This window comes from Sturnira hondurensis, unplaced genomic scaffold (genome assembly GCF_014824575.4).
Source record: "Sturnira hondurensis isolate 20B ecotype Veracruz unplaced genomic scaffold, ASM1482457v3 Scaffold0022566, whole genome shotgun sequence".
In the NCBI taxonomy this organism is placed as follows: domain Eukaryota; kingdom Metazoa; phylum Chordata; class Mammalia; order Chiroptera; family Phyllostomidae; genus Sturnira; species Sturnira hondurensis.
In genome coordinates, this window is record NW_028095197.1 from 11528078 (window position 1) to 11542895 (window position 14818).

General features: G+C 42.3%; 2 protein-coding genes across 4 annotated transcripts in view; one reads left to right on the forward strand and one right to left on the reverse strand.

The window, feature by feature from the left end:
* The window catches only part of INVS (inversin), a 128180-nt gene extending 115671 nt beyond the window's left edge, over positions 1-12509 (forward strand). For all 3 annotated transcript variants that reach the window (XM_037035787.1, XM_037035786.1, XM_037035788.1), the window contains 3 exons: positions 8166-8395; positions 9158-9232; positions 12119-12509. In XM_037035787.1, the coding sequence (XP_036891682.1) occupies positions 8166-8395; positions 9158-9232; positions 12119-12270 (457 nt within the window). In that variant the 3' untranslated portion in view covers positions 12271-12509. The remainder of the gene's footprint in view (positions 1-8165; positions 8396-9157; positions 9233-12118) is intronic.
* An 827-nt stretch (positions 12510-13336) lies between these two features.
* The window catches only part of TEX10 (testis expressed 10), a 45709-nt gene continuing 44227 nt past the window's right edge, over positions 13337-14818 (reverse strand). Inside the window, exon 15 of the mRNA XM_037035790.1 lies at positions 13337-14071. Within this exon, the coding sequence (XP_036891685.1) occupies positions 13958-14071 (114 nt within the window). The 3' untranslated portion in view covers positions 13337-13957. The remainder of the gene's footprint in view (positions 14072-14818) is intronic.

The following is a 14818-nucleotide window of genomic DNA, read 5'->3' on the forward strand; positions in this document are numbered from 1 at the left end:
CTCTTTTTCTGAGTTTTTTTTTTTAACATTTCACATGTGAGACATTATTTATCTTTATCTAATTTATTTCACTTAGCATAACGTCCTAAAGTTTCATCCACATTGCCACAAATGGCAGGATTTCCTTCTTTTTTATAGCTGAATAACGTCTCATTGTCTGTATCACAATTTTTTCTCTATTCATGTGTTGGTGGACACTTTGGTGATTTCCGTCACTTGGCTATTGTAATGCTGCTTTGAACTTTGGGGTGTACATAATCTCTTCAACAAGGTTTTAATTTCTTCAGTTACATACCCAGACATGGAAATGTTGGATTGTATGGTAGTTGTATTTTTAATTTTTTGAGGAACCTCTGTACTGTTTTCCATAGCAGCTGCACCAGTTTATACACTCCCACCGACAGTGAATAGGGGTTCCCTTTTCCCCATGTCCTCCCCAACACTTGTTACCTCATCTCTTTGGTGACTGTATTCTCAAAGGTGTAACTGGTATCGTATAGTTTTGATTTGCATTTTCACAACGACTGATGATGTTGAGCATATTTTCACATACCTGTTGTCCATTCATATATCTTCTTTGGAAAAAATGTTTACTCAGCCTTGGCCAGTGTGGCTCAGTTAGTTGGAGTGTTGTCCTATAACCGAAAGGTTGTAGGTTCCATTCTCAGTCGGGGACATACCTAGATTGCAGGTTCAATCTCTGATCCAGGAGCCAACTGATGGATGTTTTTCTCTCTCTCTAAAACAAATAAAAAAGTGTCCTCAGGTGAGGATTTTAAAAAATGTCTATGTAGGTGCTTTGCCCATTTTTTCATTGGATTATTTGTGGGTGTTTTTTTTACTCTTCAAATGTCTTCACATGTTTTGGATATTAACCCCTTCTCAAATACGTGGTTTGCAAATGATTTTTCCCATTCCAGAGGCTGCCCTTTCACTTGGTTGGTCGTTTCTTTTGCTGTGCAGAAGCCTTGTGATCTGATGGGGTCCCACTTGCTTACTTTTAAATTTTGTTGCTGGTACTTTCGGTCTCATATCCAAAAAATCATCACCAATACCCATGTCAAGGAGTTTTTCTCCCTGTATTTTCTTCTAGGAGTTTTATGGTTTCCAGTCTTACATTTAGGTCTTTAATCCATCTCAAATTAATTTTTTTGTGAGTGGTATAAAATAAGGATCCAATTTCATTCTTTTACATGTGAATATCCAATTTTCCCAACACTGTTTATCAGAGACTGACTTTCTCCATTGAGTATTTTTGACTCCTTTGTTAAATATTGGTTGACTGTACAGGCATGGTTTCTGGGTTTTCCATTCAGTTCCATTGGTCTGTGTGTTTATATTACCAGTACCATACTGTTTTGATTACTATAGCTTTATATTTCTTGAAGTTAGGAAATATGATGCCTCCCATTTTGTTGTTCTTTCTCAGGATTATTTTGGCTATCCAGGGTCTTTGTGGTTTATACAGATTTTAGGATGTGTTCTATTTCTGTAAAAAGAAAATGCCATTGGGATCTTGCTAGGAATTGCATTGAATCTATTGCTTTGGGTAGTGTGGACGTTGTAATAATATTAATTCTTCCAGTCCATAAACACAGGATAGAAATCTTTCCAGTTACCTGTGTCTTCTTTGATTTTTTTCATGAATGTCCTGGGGATTCTTCACCTCCTTGGTTAATTTACAAGTATTCATCAGTATTTTACTGGTTTTGATGCAATTGTAAATGGGATCCTTTTCTTTTTCAGATAATTTGTTCTTAATGTATGGAAGTGCTACTGATTTTTCTGTTAGTTTTGTATCCTGCAAATTTACTACATTTGCCGATTAGATCTAAGAGGTTTTTTGTGGCATCTTTAGGACTTCTGTATATAAAATCATGTCACCTGCAGAGACAGGTTTACACCTCCCTTTCCAATTTCGATGCCACTGATCTAATTGGTCGATTGTCTGGTAGGACTTCCAGCACTATGTCGGATAGAAGTGATGACAAGGGCATCCTTGTCTTCTCCTGATCTTGAAGGGAAATGTTTCAGCCTTTCAACATTGAGTATGACGTTAACTGTGGACTTCTCATATATGGCCTTTTTATGTTGACATACATTCTGTGTACACCTAATTTGTTAAGGGATTTTTATCATGAACAGAGGTTGAACTTTGTCAAATGGTTTTTCTGCATCTTTTGAGATGATCATGATTTTTCCCCTTCATTCTATTAATGTGATACTTCACATTGATTGACTTATGTAGATCCATCCTTGAATCCCAGGGATAAATCCCACTTGATCATGGGAAATTAGCCCGTTAATGTGCTGGATTTAGTTTGCTAGTATTTCATTGAGAATTTTTGCATCTATATTCATCAGGGGTACTGGCTCATAGATTTCTTGCAGTGTCCATTTCTGGATTTGGTATCAGGGTAATGCTGGCCCCATGAAGTGAGTTTGGAACAGTTCTTTCTTCTGTGAATTTCTGGAAGAATTTGAGAAGGACTGGAATTAATTCTTCTTTAAATGTCTGATAAGATTGATCAATGAAGCCATTTGGTCCAGGGCTTTTCTTCACTGGGAGACTTTTGATTATTTATTCAGTATCTTACTCATTATTGGTCCTTTCAGATTCTCTTTCTTCCTTAGTCTTGGTAAGTTGTACGCTTCTAAGAAGTTTTCTGTTTCTTCCGGGTTGTCCAGATTGTTAGCATGTGGTTGTGTATAGTAACTTCTTAAGATTCTTTGTGTTTCTGTAGTATTAGTTGTAGTGTCTGCTTTTTCATTTATAATTTTGTTGATTTGGATCTTCTCTTTTTTCCCTAGTTAGTCTAGTTAATAGTTTATCAATTTTATCTTTTCAAAAGAAGCAACTCTTAGTTTCATTAATCATCTCTATAATTTTCTTGTTCCCTATTTCATTTATTTCTACTCTAATCTTTATTATTTTCTTCCTTCTGCTAACTTTGAGATCACCTTATTTTTTTTCTAGTTCATTAAGTTATACAGTTCAGTTGTTTGAGATTTTTCTTGTTCCTTAATGTAGGCATTTATTGCTATCAACCCCCGCCCTCCCAGAACTGCTTTCACTGGGCCCTGGCTGGGTAGCTCAGTTGGTTACAGCATCGTCCCAATAGGCCACATTTGCCAGTTTGAATCCCCAGTCAGGGCACCCAAAGTAATCAACCAAGGAATACATAAATAAGTGGAACAACAAATCAATGTTTCTTTCTCTTTCTCTCTCTAAAAAATTAATCAATAATTTGTTTTAAAATTGCTGCATTTCAGAACTTAGGATATGTTGTTTCTGTCTCAAGATACTTTAAAAATTTTTCCCTTTAATTTCTTCTTTGATGCATTGATTATTTAGGAGACTGCTGCTTAACTTCCATGTTATTTTCCTTTTATTGATTTCTAGTTTCATACCATTATGGTCAGAGAAGATACCAGGTAAGATTTCGGTCTTCTTGGATTTGGCAATATATTTGTGGCCTAACACAGGGCATATGCTAGAAAATGTTCCATGTGTGCTTGAGAATTCGTCTACTGCTGTGGTCAGATAGAATGTTCTGTGTAACTTTTAGGTCCATGTGGTCTACAGTGTTGTTCAGAGTGACGGATTCTGTGTCTGGATGATTGATCCAGTTGAGAGTAGAGCATTAAAATCCCCAGCTGTTACTGTTTTGCTGTTTATTTCTTCTGTTAACACTGTTAATTATTGTTTTATACGTTTAGATGCTCTCATATTGAGTGCATATTTTAAATTGTCATATCTTCTTCATAGCCTAACACTGTGATGAAGGGGTTAATTTTTACTAACTTTAAAGTCTGTTTTGTCTGCTGTAAGTGTAGCGCTACCACTAATATTTTTGAGGGGTTGCCATTTGCTTGAAATATCTTTTTCCATTCCTTCATTTTCAGCCCACAAGGGGGACCCCCCCAAAAACTGGAATCATCTTCTGGAGAGTGGGCTCCCTGTAGTACAGGCTCCCCCTGCTGGGTGAGTCTTCCGGGAACCCATCTGTATCAGTACCAGCTGGCCTCATTGTGAGAGGCTGAATTCAGCTTCAGTCAGTTCTTTTTGAAGACACAAAACACATTTGCTCATTTCATGACGGGTGATTTACGAGCCCACTGCCCACTCCGTGCTGAGTGTTCAGCAGTTTTTGACCAAAAATGGCATGGCCCCCATGCCCCACCCTCCCTATTCACTCCACCTCACCCTGAGCAATTTTCTGTTGCCCTGGATTAAAAAAGCCCTCACAGGGAAGTGTCTTGCTGATGTGGAAGAAGTGAAACAAACAAACAAACACAAAAAAACAGCAGAAGCACTAAAAGGCATCAAAATCAATGAGTTCAAAAATTGTTCTGTGCAGCCCTGGCTGGCGTAGCTCAGTGGATTGAGCACAGGCCTGCAAACCAGAGGATCGTGGTTCGATTCCCAGTCAGGGCACATGCCTGAGTTGCAGGCCAGTTCCCTGCAGGCCAACTCCCAGCAGGGGATGCACACATGAAAGGCAACCATACATCGATGTCTCTGTCCCTCTCTCCTTCCCCTCGAAAGATAAATAAATAAATAAAATTAAAAAAAAATAAAGCCCATTTTAAAAAAAAAAATTGTTCTGAGCAGTTGGAAAAAAGTCTCCATAGGTGTATTGCCTCAAATGGAGGGTACTTTGAAGTTGATTAAAGTTTGAACTTTTAAGAGTAAATACATATTTTTAAATAAATAAGTGGGGTTTTGGGGTCCCCCTATGTTTTTTTAATCCAATCAGCCATTCTGTGTGTCTTTTGGTTGGAGAATTTAATCCACTTATGATTAAGATAATAATTGATTAAGATAATAATGGATTGGCAAGGACTCATTTCCATTTTAACTGTTTTTCTTTCATGCTTTTGTCATTGGTGTGCTTTGACTTCTTTATGTTCTTTTGTGTAACTAGGACAGGTTTTTCCCTTGTGTTTACCGTGGGGCATATAGAAAATACCTTAAGATTATAATGCCCTCCTTTGAAATGGTAGCAGTTTATCTTTGATAGGCATCCCTAAACTTCACACTTTCACTTCTCCCCCCGCTTCTTCACATTTTAAGTTATTGATATTACTGCTTAGACATTTTTATACTGTATATGCAGTAACAGATTATTGTAGTTAGTTATTTTCCTACCTCTGTAACTTTTAAACTAGAGTTGTAAGTGAATTACATACCACCATTACTCTACTACAGAATCTAACTTTGACAATTTGTTCATTATGACCAGTTAATTTCACATGACCTTATGTTTTTATGATGTTAATAAGCATCCTTTTACTCCCACGTAAAGAACTCCCTTCTTGTAAGGCAGGTGTCGTGGTGATGAACTCCCTGCTCTCTCCTTTGTTCGGGGAAGCCTGTCTCCCGCCTTAATTTGTGAAGAACAGCTTCGCCTGGTACAGAATTTTTGGTTGACAGCCTTTTTTTTCCTTTCAGTACTTCACATATACTATCTCATTCTGGTTTCTGAAGTTTCTGTTGAGAGACCTGCCAGTAGTCCCTTTTGTAACTTCTCTTTTTTTCTTGTTGCTTTCAAAATTCTGTCTTTGACTTTTGACAATTTAATCACAATGTGTCTCAGTGTAACGCTGTTCAGGTCCAACCTGAGGTTCTTTGGGCCTCATGAGTCTGGATGTCCAGTTCTCTTCCCAGGTTTGGGAAGTTTGCAGCCATTTGTTTTAAGTATATTTTTTGTTCTTTTCTTTTTCTTCCCTTCCAGGAATTCCCAAATGCTGATATTGTGTCTATTAATTGCGTCCCTTAAGTCCTGCAGGCTTCTTTTTACTTTTTTATTCCTTTTGTTCCTCTGAATGGGTAATTACAAATGTCCTGTCTTCTAGGTCACTGATTCTTTTGTCTGTATGGTCAAGTCTGCTTTTGAATTCTTCAGTTTCAATTCAATACTCTATTGAATTCTTCGGTTCAGTCATATTTTTTGGCTCTAGGATTTGTTCAGTGCTTTTTTTTCTAGTTGTGTCTATTTTTTTGTTGAATTACTTCTCATTTTGTTTATGCATTGTTTTCCTAATTTGTTTAGTTGTCTGTATTCTTTGTAGCTCACTGAACTTTAAGAAAATTATTCTGAATTTCCTTCTGCCAGCTCACAGATCTCCCTTTCTTGAAGGTCAGTTTTCAGAGCTTTTCTAGTTTCTTTTGATGGTGTCATGTTTACCTGATTTTTCATGATTCTTGATTCATTAAGTTGGTATCAGCACATTTGGGTAAGCAGTTTCCTCCTGCAGATTTGGTTTGGTGGAGACAGTTCTTCACCAGTCAGCTTAGTTGGGTTTCTGGACATGTCTACTGGTTAAGTTCTTGGCAGGTGAGGCTTGCTATCTCTTTTTGGACAGGGCTACTGCCCAAGTTCTGGGGGTGGGGGTGGGGTGCCACCAGCTAAGAACAGTGGAGAGGACTACTGGCTTGGCTCCCTGTGTAGTCAAGACTGTAGGATGAGCTCTGTACTTACATGGGTTGTCTGATCAGGCTTACAGACAGTTGAGGCTGGGTTCTATTCTTAGCAGCAGGCAGAGCTGGGAATTAGCTTTCCTGCCCTGGCAGGGAAGGGCAGGCCCCACATCCTGCAGAGCTCACCACTGGGGTGCTCAAATCAGGCAAGACTGTGCACTGAGTAACCCTGGCCAGACAAGAGTCACAGGCTGTGCTCTTTGTTCAAGTACCACCGTAAGAAGGGCTGTTGGATGGGCTGTGCAGGTCCCTCTGGCTGGGGCTATAAATTACTTTCCCTGCCCAGCCAGAGTGAGAGAACTGGTCTCCAAGGGGCAGCAAGGCTCTTTGCAGTCTTGATTCAAGCCAACCTGCTCCCCAAGTTCCCTGACCAAATGGCAGTATCGGCCTTGCTCTGCAGATGATCTGCCTGAATGTTGCAGGGCTATGCAGCTTCTGGGTGGTCTGACCAGGATCTCAGGCAGGGCCCAGGAGCAGTATGTAATCAGCAGTGAGTTGAACTATCATTGCTTGGGTGAGGTCAGACTAAGCCCCAAGGCCGGCAACACTCTTTCTTTAAGGACTGAATCAGGTACACCTACGTGCTGCTGAGTTCCCTGATCAGACTGTGCCACTATCTTGGCTCCACAGGTGAGCAGAGCCACTGGTGGGGACCACTGCTTGGATGCTGCAGGAAGGAACTCAGTCTGCAAGGATCCCTGTGCTGGTTGTTGCAAGCCCCTGCCCTCTTCCGTGTCACAATCAGATTCCCAGTGGGGCAAGACTGGACCGGGGGTTTTTCCTAATGGAGGAGCCGCAGGCCCAAAGGCCCAGTGTGGCGCTGTGCTGGCCTGGGGGGTCAGCAGTGCTGTCTTCACGTAGGGACTCCCCTTACCCTTTCAATGTCCTGTCTTGGTCTCTGTGGTCCAGGGGGTTCTTCAGCCTCTAGACCCTAGAAATCCTGTTTTTTAGGACTTCCTCAGTAGTGTCTTGTCCACAGTTACTGGTTGTTCTTTTGGTGAGGGAGAGTGAAGTCAGGAGTGACTTGTCACCATTTTGGTGATGTCACCACAACTCAGCTTTTATCAGACTCGAAACAGGCTTAGTTCAAGGCTTAATGATAGGGAAAGTGCCTGGTAGGCAGCAGGTCCTGAGCACGTGGTAGCTTCTTCCAGTGCAGCCCAGCGCTCCAACCGCCTTCCCCCAGCACATATACATGCTTCATACACGTCGTTACTGCCTTTCGGTACGAATGCCCATACCTCTGACTCGTGCCAATTCTATCACCCAGAATTCCCTTCTCCGAATGCTAAGCGCCTACTCAGCCTTTGAAAACCAGCACAAATGTCAGCTTTGTGAAGTCTCAGCAAAGCACTGCAAATTATCAGTCCCACATCTGTCTCTTGCCACCTGGCTCCTTGCTCAGTACTTCCTAGACCGTATTTATTTACACACTGGCCTGTCCCACGTTGAGGGTAAGGACTCGTCTCATTGATTCCTGCTTCAGGGACTGTTGGGTGGAAAACACAGAAGTCAACATTCAGCGTACTGCCACTCAAAGCAGGAATGGGAGCTTGAAATGTCTCCCAAACGTCTCCCAACTTCAACAGATACTATTCCTACACCTTCTAGGAACCTTCAGGGCACTTTGTTTCCTCACTACTGTGATCTTACAGCTTCTCCCCTTGTCTGACCCCACCAGCTACCAGCTCAGGAAGCACCTGTCCCACCTTCTGCATATGACGCAGCACGGAGCCAGGAATGCGGACAGATGGGGCCGAGAGTGCATGGCCCTGCTCCTCCAGGTTTGGAGGAAGGAACTGCAACTAAAACCCCCGAAGACCATCACAGTAAGCAGGCCCTCCAAGAATCCATCCAAGAGCAGCTCAAGCACAAGGTCCACCAGACACTCGGTGCTCAAGCAGATCTACGGTAACTGTCCTTCCGGGCCCTTGGTACTTTGCAGGCTCCCCCATTGAATCAGAATCTGAAACGGGATGTCACTGCACTGGGCCAACCTCCATCCATGTGGGCACTGTGTTATACTACCAGTCATCAGGAGAACCTCAGCACCACGTTTGGGAAATTCTGGGTCAGATTTGGTTTGAGATGAGGCAATGTGGCATCTCTACCCAGAGCGCCTTCTAGCCACGAGATTTTCTGCTGGGCTTCATACCCGAGACTCACCTTGCTGCAGCCTCGTCAGGCCCCTACTTGGTCTTCCCGGTACATCACCAGTTTGGAGGCCTCTGAGCACAGGCCTGTGCTGCCTGCCTCACTTTGACCTTTCCTGTGCTCAGACTTCACAGGGTTGCCTATCTGTTGAATGCCCCTCACCCAAGCACTGCAGTAAGTACTTGTCTAGCAGATGAAGTGCTGCAAATTAAACCATTTTTCTGCTTGGGAAAGAGGCCATCAAAATAAACTCAGCAGAGAACAAGCCTCACTAACTGCACAATAAAAAAAGGTTGAGCCAAGGCATCTCGAGACTCTCTAGGCAGCAAAGCCTCCGAACTTGGCCCTGGGCCTGCAGGGCATTTCCACACCACACCTGATTCATCTTGGCTGACACTTGCTCCCAAGCCCTCATTTAATTCAAAGAATTCAGCACTTGGGCAGGCCACGGCTGCCATTGGTCATTGATTAATCAACCAAATACGATTAATATTTAATGTTATCATTGGTTGATTTCAGGTTGCTCTCAAGAAGGGAAAGCCCGTCATCCCACAAGACCTTCAAAGGCCCAGTCTGTGCTGCATCTCAACTCAGGTGAGGCAGCGGCCACGCTGGCAGCGCGTCCTCTCCCGTTTCATCCTCTCAAACAAGGCTAACTGTCGGGTTTCCAGTGGTCGTGATTTCAGGTATAGGCTTGTTTTTCATGCTCCTTTCAAGGGATTATTACTGCAGTCAACATCTGTCTCCATAAGAGGCAAGTTATTTATCACCAAGGCTATTATTAAAATTACCTCCAGCAGAAACAGTAAATGGTAGCTGCTACTGATCTCCTGAACATACTTGTTCACATAAAGGGCAAAGTGAAAAGACTTACTCAGTCATACCTTGGGAATTCTTGTTCCATTTTGGTTTCACATTAAGATCCTCCACCTCCTTCCTAATGGCTGGAAGGTTCTTAACCATGAATTCTGGCTTTTGCCTATTAGGGCCTCCTCACAGGGAAGACATTAATATTTAATGGCGTATCTTGCTCAGGCTCAACTGTGCAGTTTCACTCATACAGCAGCAGCTCAGGGAACTTTCTTTCCAGCTGCAAAACAAAGGTGTTTTGCTGAGGGCCCTTCGTTCACACCAGCATTCAACTTGGGTGATAAGTTCAGCGCTGTCAGCGGTTAATGCCGGGTCCAGTGTTTGCCATGGGAGGCTGTGACAACACGCACCCCTCCCCCTGGCTCCAGTCACCCTGCAGGATCAGAGTGCAGCTGGGGAGGTGAACAGTGACTGTCAGCACGAACTTTAACATTCATTTAGTTTTTGACGGGAAAACCTGAAGGGGGAGAGTAATTACTGCCAAGTCTTTAATAAGTCAGGCAATGCACGTAATATAGGCAGGTTGATCCAGGAATGGTGGGTGGGGTAGCTGGAAACTTTTAAAGGAATTAAGACTCATAGTTCTAGTAAAAAAAAAAAAAAAAACCCTTGTTATACTTGAGTGAATTAAGAATAGTTTCAAAAAAAGAACTGACAGATGTAACTACCAAAGAAGGAGCATTTAGACAAATATTATTAATCATTTTTAAACCTTGTCTTGAGAAAACCCCAGTACTACCAGAAACCTTAAAAGATGGTGGTTAGCAGCATAAGAGGTTTTGAAAGGACTCCCAGTTAAAGAACAATAAAAAATCCAACGAAATACGCGTAACGGTTTCTTAGGACTTCATATGTATAAAAGTATAATTCATACTGGCTTCAAAACAGGTAAGGACCGAAGAGCATCTTTCCGAAGCCTCAACTCGGAGGAACACAGGTTTTCTTAGGCTCACTCGTCCCCATTAGCCATTAACCAGTGAGTAAGGCAGACGGGCAAGAGAGCAGCTAGCTACACTTTGGCTCACAGGTGGCAGACACAAGGCCAGTGGGCTGAATCCGGCCCTGCTCCTTGTTTCTACCCGGCGGCAGCACTGAGCTCCTTCCCCCTAGTTAAGGGGTAGTTACATGTATCTAGTCCTACAATTACATGTGGCCCTTTGAAGGGAACCGCAAGGCAGATGTGGCCCCTGGTGAAATGAATTTGACACCTCTGGTTTAGCTGCAGCCTGTGTTTTATCCAGAAAACATCTCTATAAATAATTTCCATATGAGCATGACTTGAATGTACATATACATTTCTGCAATTTAGAGTCATAGATGTCAGGTTGAACCAAAAGGATTATTAATTTTGGTCTTCAAACTTAATTATTTCATTTTTTGCTTTGGGAATCCCATAGGGTTAAGGAACTTCCGATTTTGCTAACTTTTCTGTTTAGCTTTAGGAGACTGTCTGGCACACTGCAGACATACACACTTCTGATCGCAGACTGCCGTTCCAACGTGGGGAGTGGCTGTGTCAGCCATTTCCTCATATGAGGGGGCAGAAAGCAAGCCTGTGGCAGTAACAGCACCCACAGGCTTTCAGAATTTAACAGTCCCTGCTGTCTTTAGTCTTCCCCACCCCCCCTGCTAACCACACACAAACAACAGGAGCATAGCAATGACCTGTGTGTACATGCACATGAAATAACCTCTCCTAAATTTGGGGGTCCAGCTCTTAAAAAAAATGAGTTCCTTTAAAAAAATCCATTCTGATGAATAGTTACCATGGCTTAAGTGATTACTAGTAATGGTACCCCTTTGTATGAATGCAGAATATTCCCTCCCACCTACAGTGGGGTAGGCAAATGAAAACAAGACTTGAAACAGTAAAGGCAGCCAAAAAACATGCAAGTTACAAAAACAGTAGTTCACTTTAAAGTAATTTTATTGAAGTAACAGTATTAAAACCAGGAGAGAAAAAGATACACATCTGTAACTTTTTAAAACTACTCACCTTTCATGTTCCTCTTTGCTCCATAGAAAGTTAGCAACAAGGAACAGAACAGCCTCAGCAAGGTCTCTAAACTATTTGGGGCCTCCACATCCTGACTTGTTAAATCAGAGGGTTGGGTACACCACTAATTTTTCCAACTGTGGTGCCCTATAATTTTATAATTTCGAAGCCATGACGAGGCCTAAAAAATCCATTTCAAGTTTGATACATCTATGAGCCTATCATCTGAATAGCTTTTGAACAACTGTTTTCCAAAATGGACTATAGACAAGTGTGTGGTACGTGGAGTTAAAAGGTATGTAAATGCATGTATGTGTTTGTACTGTTATATTGGAGAGATGCACAGAAAGGCATGCCAATTGTTCTAGGCCAGCTGGATGCCTAGGTTTGTAGCCACCCCTCCCACTCAAGGTTCTTCCTTGAGAGGTACCACGTATCTTTAAGATGATGGAACACGCATGGCTGATAAACCCTCCAGTCTCTATAATACACTGGCCGTCTCCTTATTTAATGCCAGGTACAGTCCACCACTAAACCCCTTTTCCTTACCAATGAACTCTTACCTTCAGCATTAAAATTAACCTGAATATCCATGTGGTATTTGTTTTTAACAGTGAGCAACTTGCAGTGTATACAGCTCCTTGAGAACAGTGGAAGAGCCAAGAATTTTTCTTACAACCTGCAACCAGCCGCTCAATCAAAAAAGAAAACAAAGTCTCGACTGCCTATGGAGGAAGACTGTGTCCGGGGTAACTGGAACCGCTAGTGGGGAGTTCTAATTCTCTGCTGATTATCTTTCCCATCTTGGGTAAACTTCAGTACCCTGCCTGGGGCCTCGGTGGCCTGAAAATGTGGTAACAACGAAAGAAAATGTCTGATTTCTTTCTGTTCGTACACTACATTGTTTGGAAACTATTTTAACCTGCGCTATAAAGACCAGGGTAGACTATGTTTATACAAAACTGCCTAGATGTCTGCCTTCACCTCCGTCGGTGTGGCTAGAAAGGAGAACTTATAACCACAGTAAAACCTAAGGAAAACGAAGAACATGGAGGCTGCTGGGCTGGGGTTTCTGCCAGCCAGCTGGTGCAACCTGGGCCTTTTTGCCTCAGTGAAGAACCTAAATGGGGGGGAGGGGCCTGTCCTACAGCAGCCCCCTCGTGTCACTTTGTTTTCTGGAACCTAATGCAACAGGTTCATCACACAGTCCACAACCTGTTATTCCAACATTACGGTTTTGGTTTTAAGTGTTAGATCAGAATCGTGACCCAGCATATGCATTTAGAAATTAACTGTAGGACCACAATAGCTGTTCTGTTCTCCTCTGTTGATTCCTCAAGTATCACAGTTCACATGAGCCTCTGAAGGCCACAGGCTGGGGCTACACCCTCTGAACGGCAGTTCTGCTGTCACAGGACACCAAGGAAAGCAGTTGGGCAGGTGCACAGACCACACAGTTTACACACAGGGATCAGTTCAGGCCTTAGACTCCACTTGTACTTTCTGTCTGACCTGTAGAGGGGAGCAATCTTATCAAAACCCCATTCCTACCAACAGGAAAATGCTGTAGCTACACACATTCCAGCTAAGAATACCTGGTTTAAACGACAACTAGTGATTGGGGGTTTGGGGGCTTATGGGTTTTTGCACATTTCTAAGGACAAAGCTAATGGAGGAATACAGACAGGCATAAACAGTGACATGGTAGGCTCACAAGCACTTCTGGGGCAGCTTCCATTTTCTTAAGATGACTGACACCCTGGTCTTCACAGCAGGAGACAGGAAACAATAAAGTGTTAACTTAACCCTCTGGATTTTTTACAGTCTGCTAATTAAAATTACTTCATAATTCGGAAAATGAATATATCAGAAATCATGATATATAGCCAGTTATCTTTTAAGAACTATGATGGGTTCGAAAATCACTTAGAGAGACCTGCTCTCAAATCAAACCAGCCACCACGTGGGCATAGGAGATCCCAAACAGCTGTACCACGGTCTTGACGTCATGCCCCTGTACTGAGGGCTACAAAACCTCTGTAAGTACCAACTCCACAGTGAGCAGCTCAATGTCGTCATGGATCAGAGCGACCACTCAAACAAAACAAAACAAAAAACTGCTTCCTGCTATCTGAATGACCTGGTGCTAAGAACATAAAGAATGAGGTTTGCTTTAATGGGATCACAAAGATTTAGCCTACTTTTTTGTAAATGGTAGAACCCTGTTATCACTCCGAATTTTGTAAATAGTTCCTATGAAATGTAAAATATACTACCACATATCACGCGCCAGTCTAGGAAGCCAGCCTGCACTATTTTCCTACCTTGGTGCAAAGGAAGGTTCATAAACAACTTTTTTAAAAGTTCAGCTTTAATGACATTTATTACATCAGTCTCTCTTCAAAATTAGATGTGAATAAACAATTTTAAACAGGAAGTGCCGTGGTGCCTCTTTAGTACACTGCATTCAACACGCCAGGCCCCTGAGGATGCCCAGTAACGTACACGTTGAAGCAGTAATGTAAGTCCGTGAGCCACTGCTCCTGAGCACCTCCACTCTTCAGTGTCTGCAGGGAGAAACAAGAGCAATTAAATGATTTCCACATCCAACACCTCAGAGCCACTGCAACAGGATCCCATGTGTAAATCACCACGGGAAACCTTACTGGAATTACTCCAGGCAGTGAAAATTCCTAGCGAAACCCGTAAGTACAAGTGATGATGGTTTCCTGTTGGGTTTTGATCCCTCCCACAAATGCTAGGGATTAATGCCATTTTACTACCCACCAGCCCTACACTCCAGAATTCCTCCTCTGGCATTCTAGAGTCTCTCCATCTTTGTACAGGGTCAATCGGCTTCTGTCATTGTCTTCCATATGGAGGGAGGTTGGTTGTCCAGTCTGAGTAATCCAAATTTTTAACTGCCCTTCCCTCAACTATTTCTGAATTACTATTACATATACCAATTAATAGCCCCCAAATCAAACAGCTATACAAAAAAAAAAACCCTGATTCTTCCAAAGTAAAAACACCAGTGGAATCATAACTGCCCCCACCAAAAAAATAATGCAACTGAACACAGAGAACCAACCACTAGACAAAGCTGAAGGCTGCAACTTCCTTTCTCCTTCGTACTCTCCAGGGACTAACTAGAAATTGGCCTCAAATTTATTCCTGCTAAATTTCCTAATTTGTTGAATAATTGAGAAATGTCAGCTACACTAAAAACTTTACTTGGCTGATCTCATTAATGGTCACCAAAACCCAAAAGAGTTACTATCAGTCCCATTTCTATGCCTAGGAAAACAAGCTCA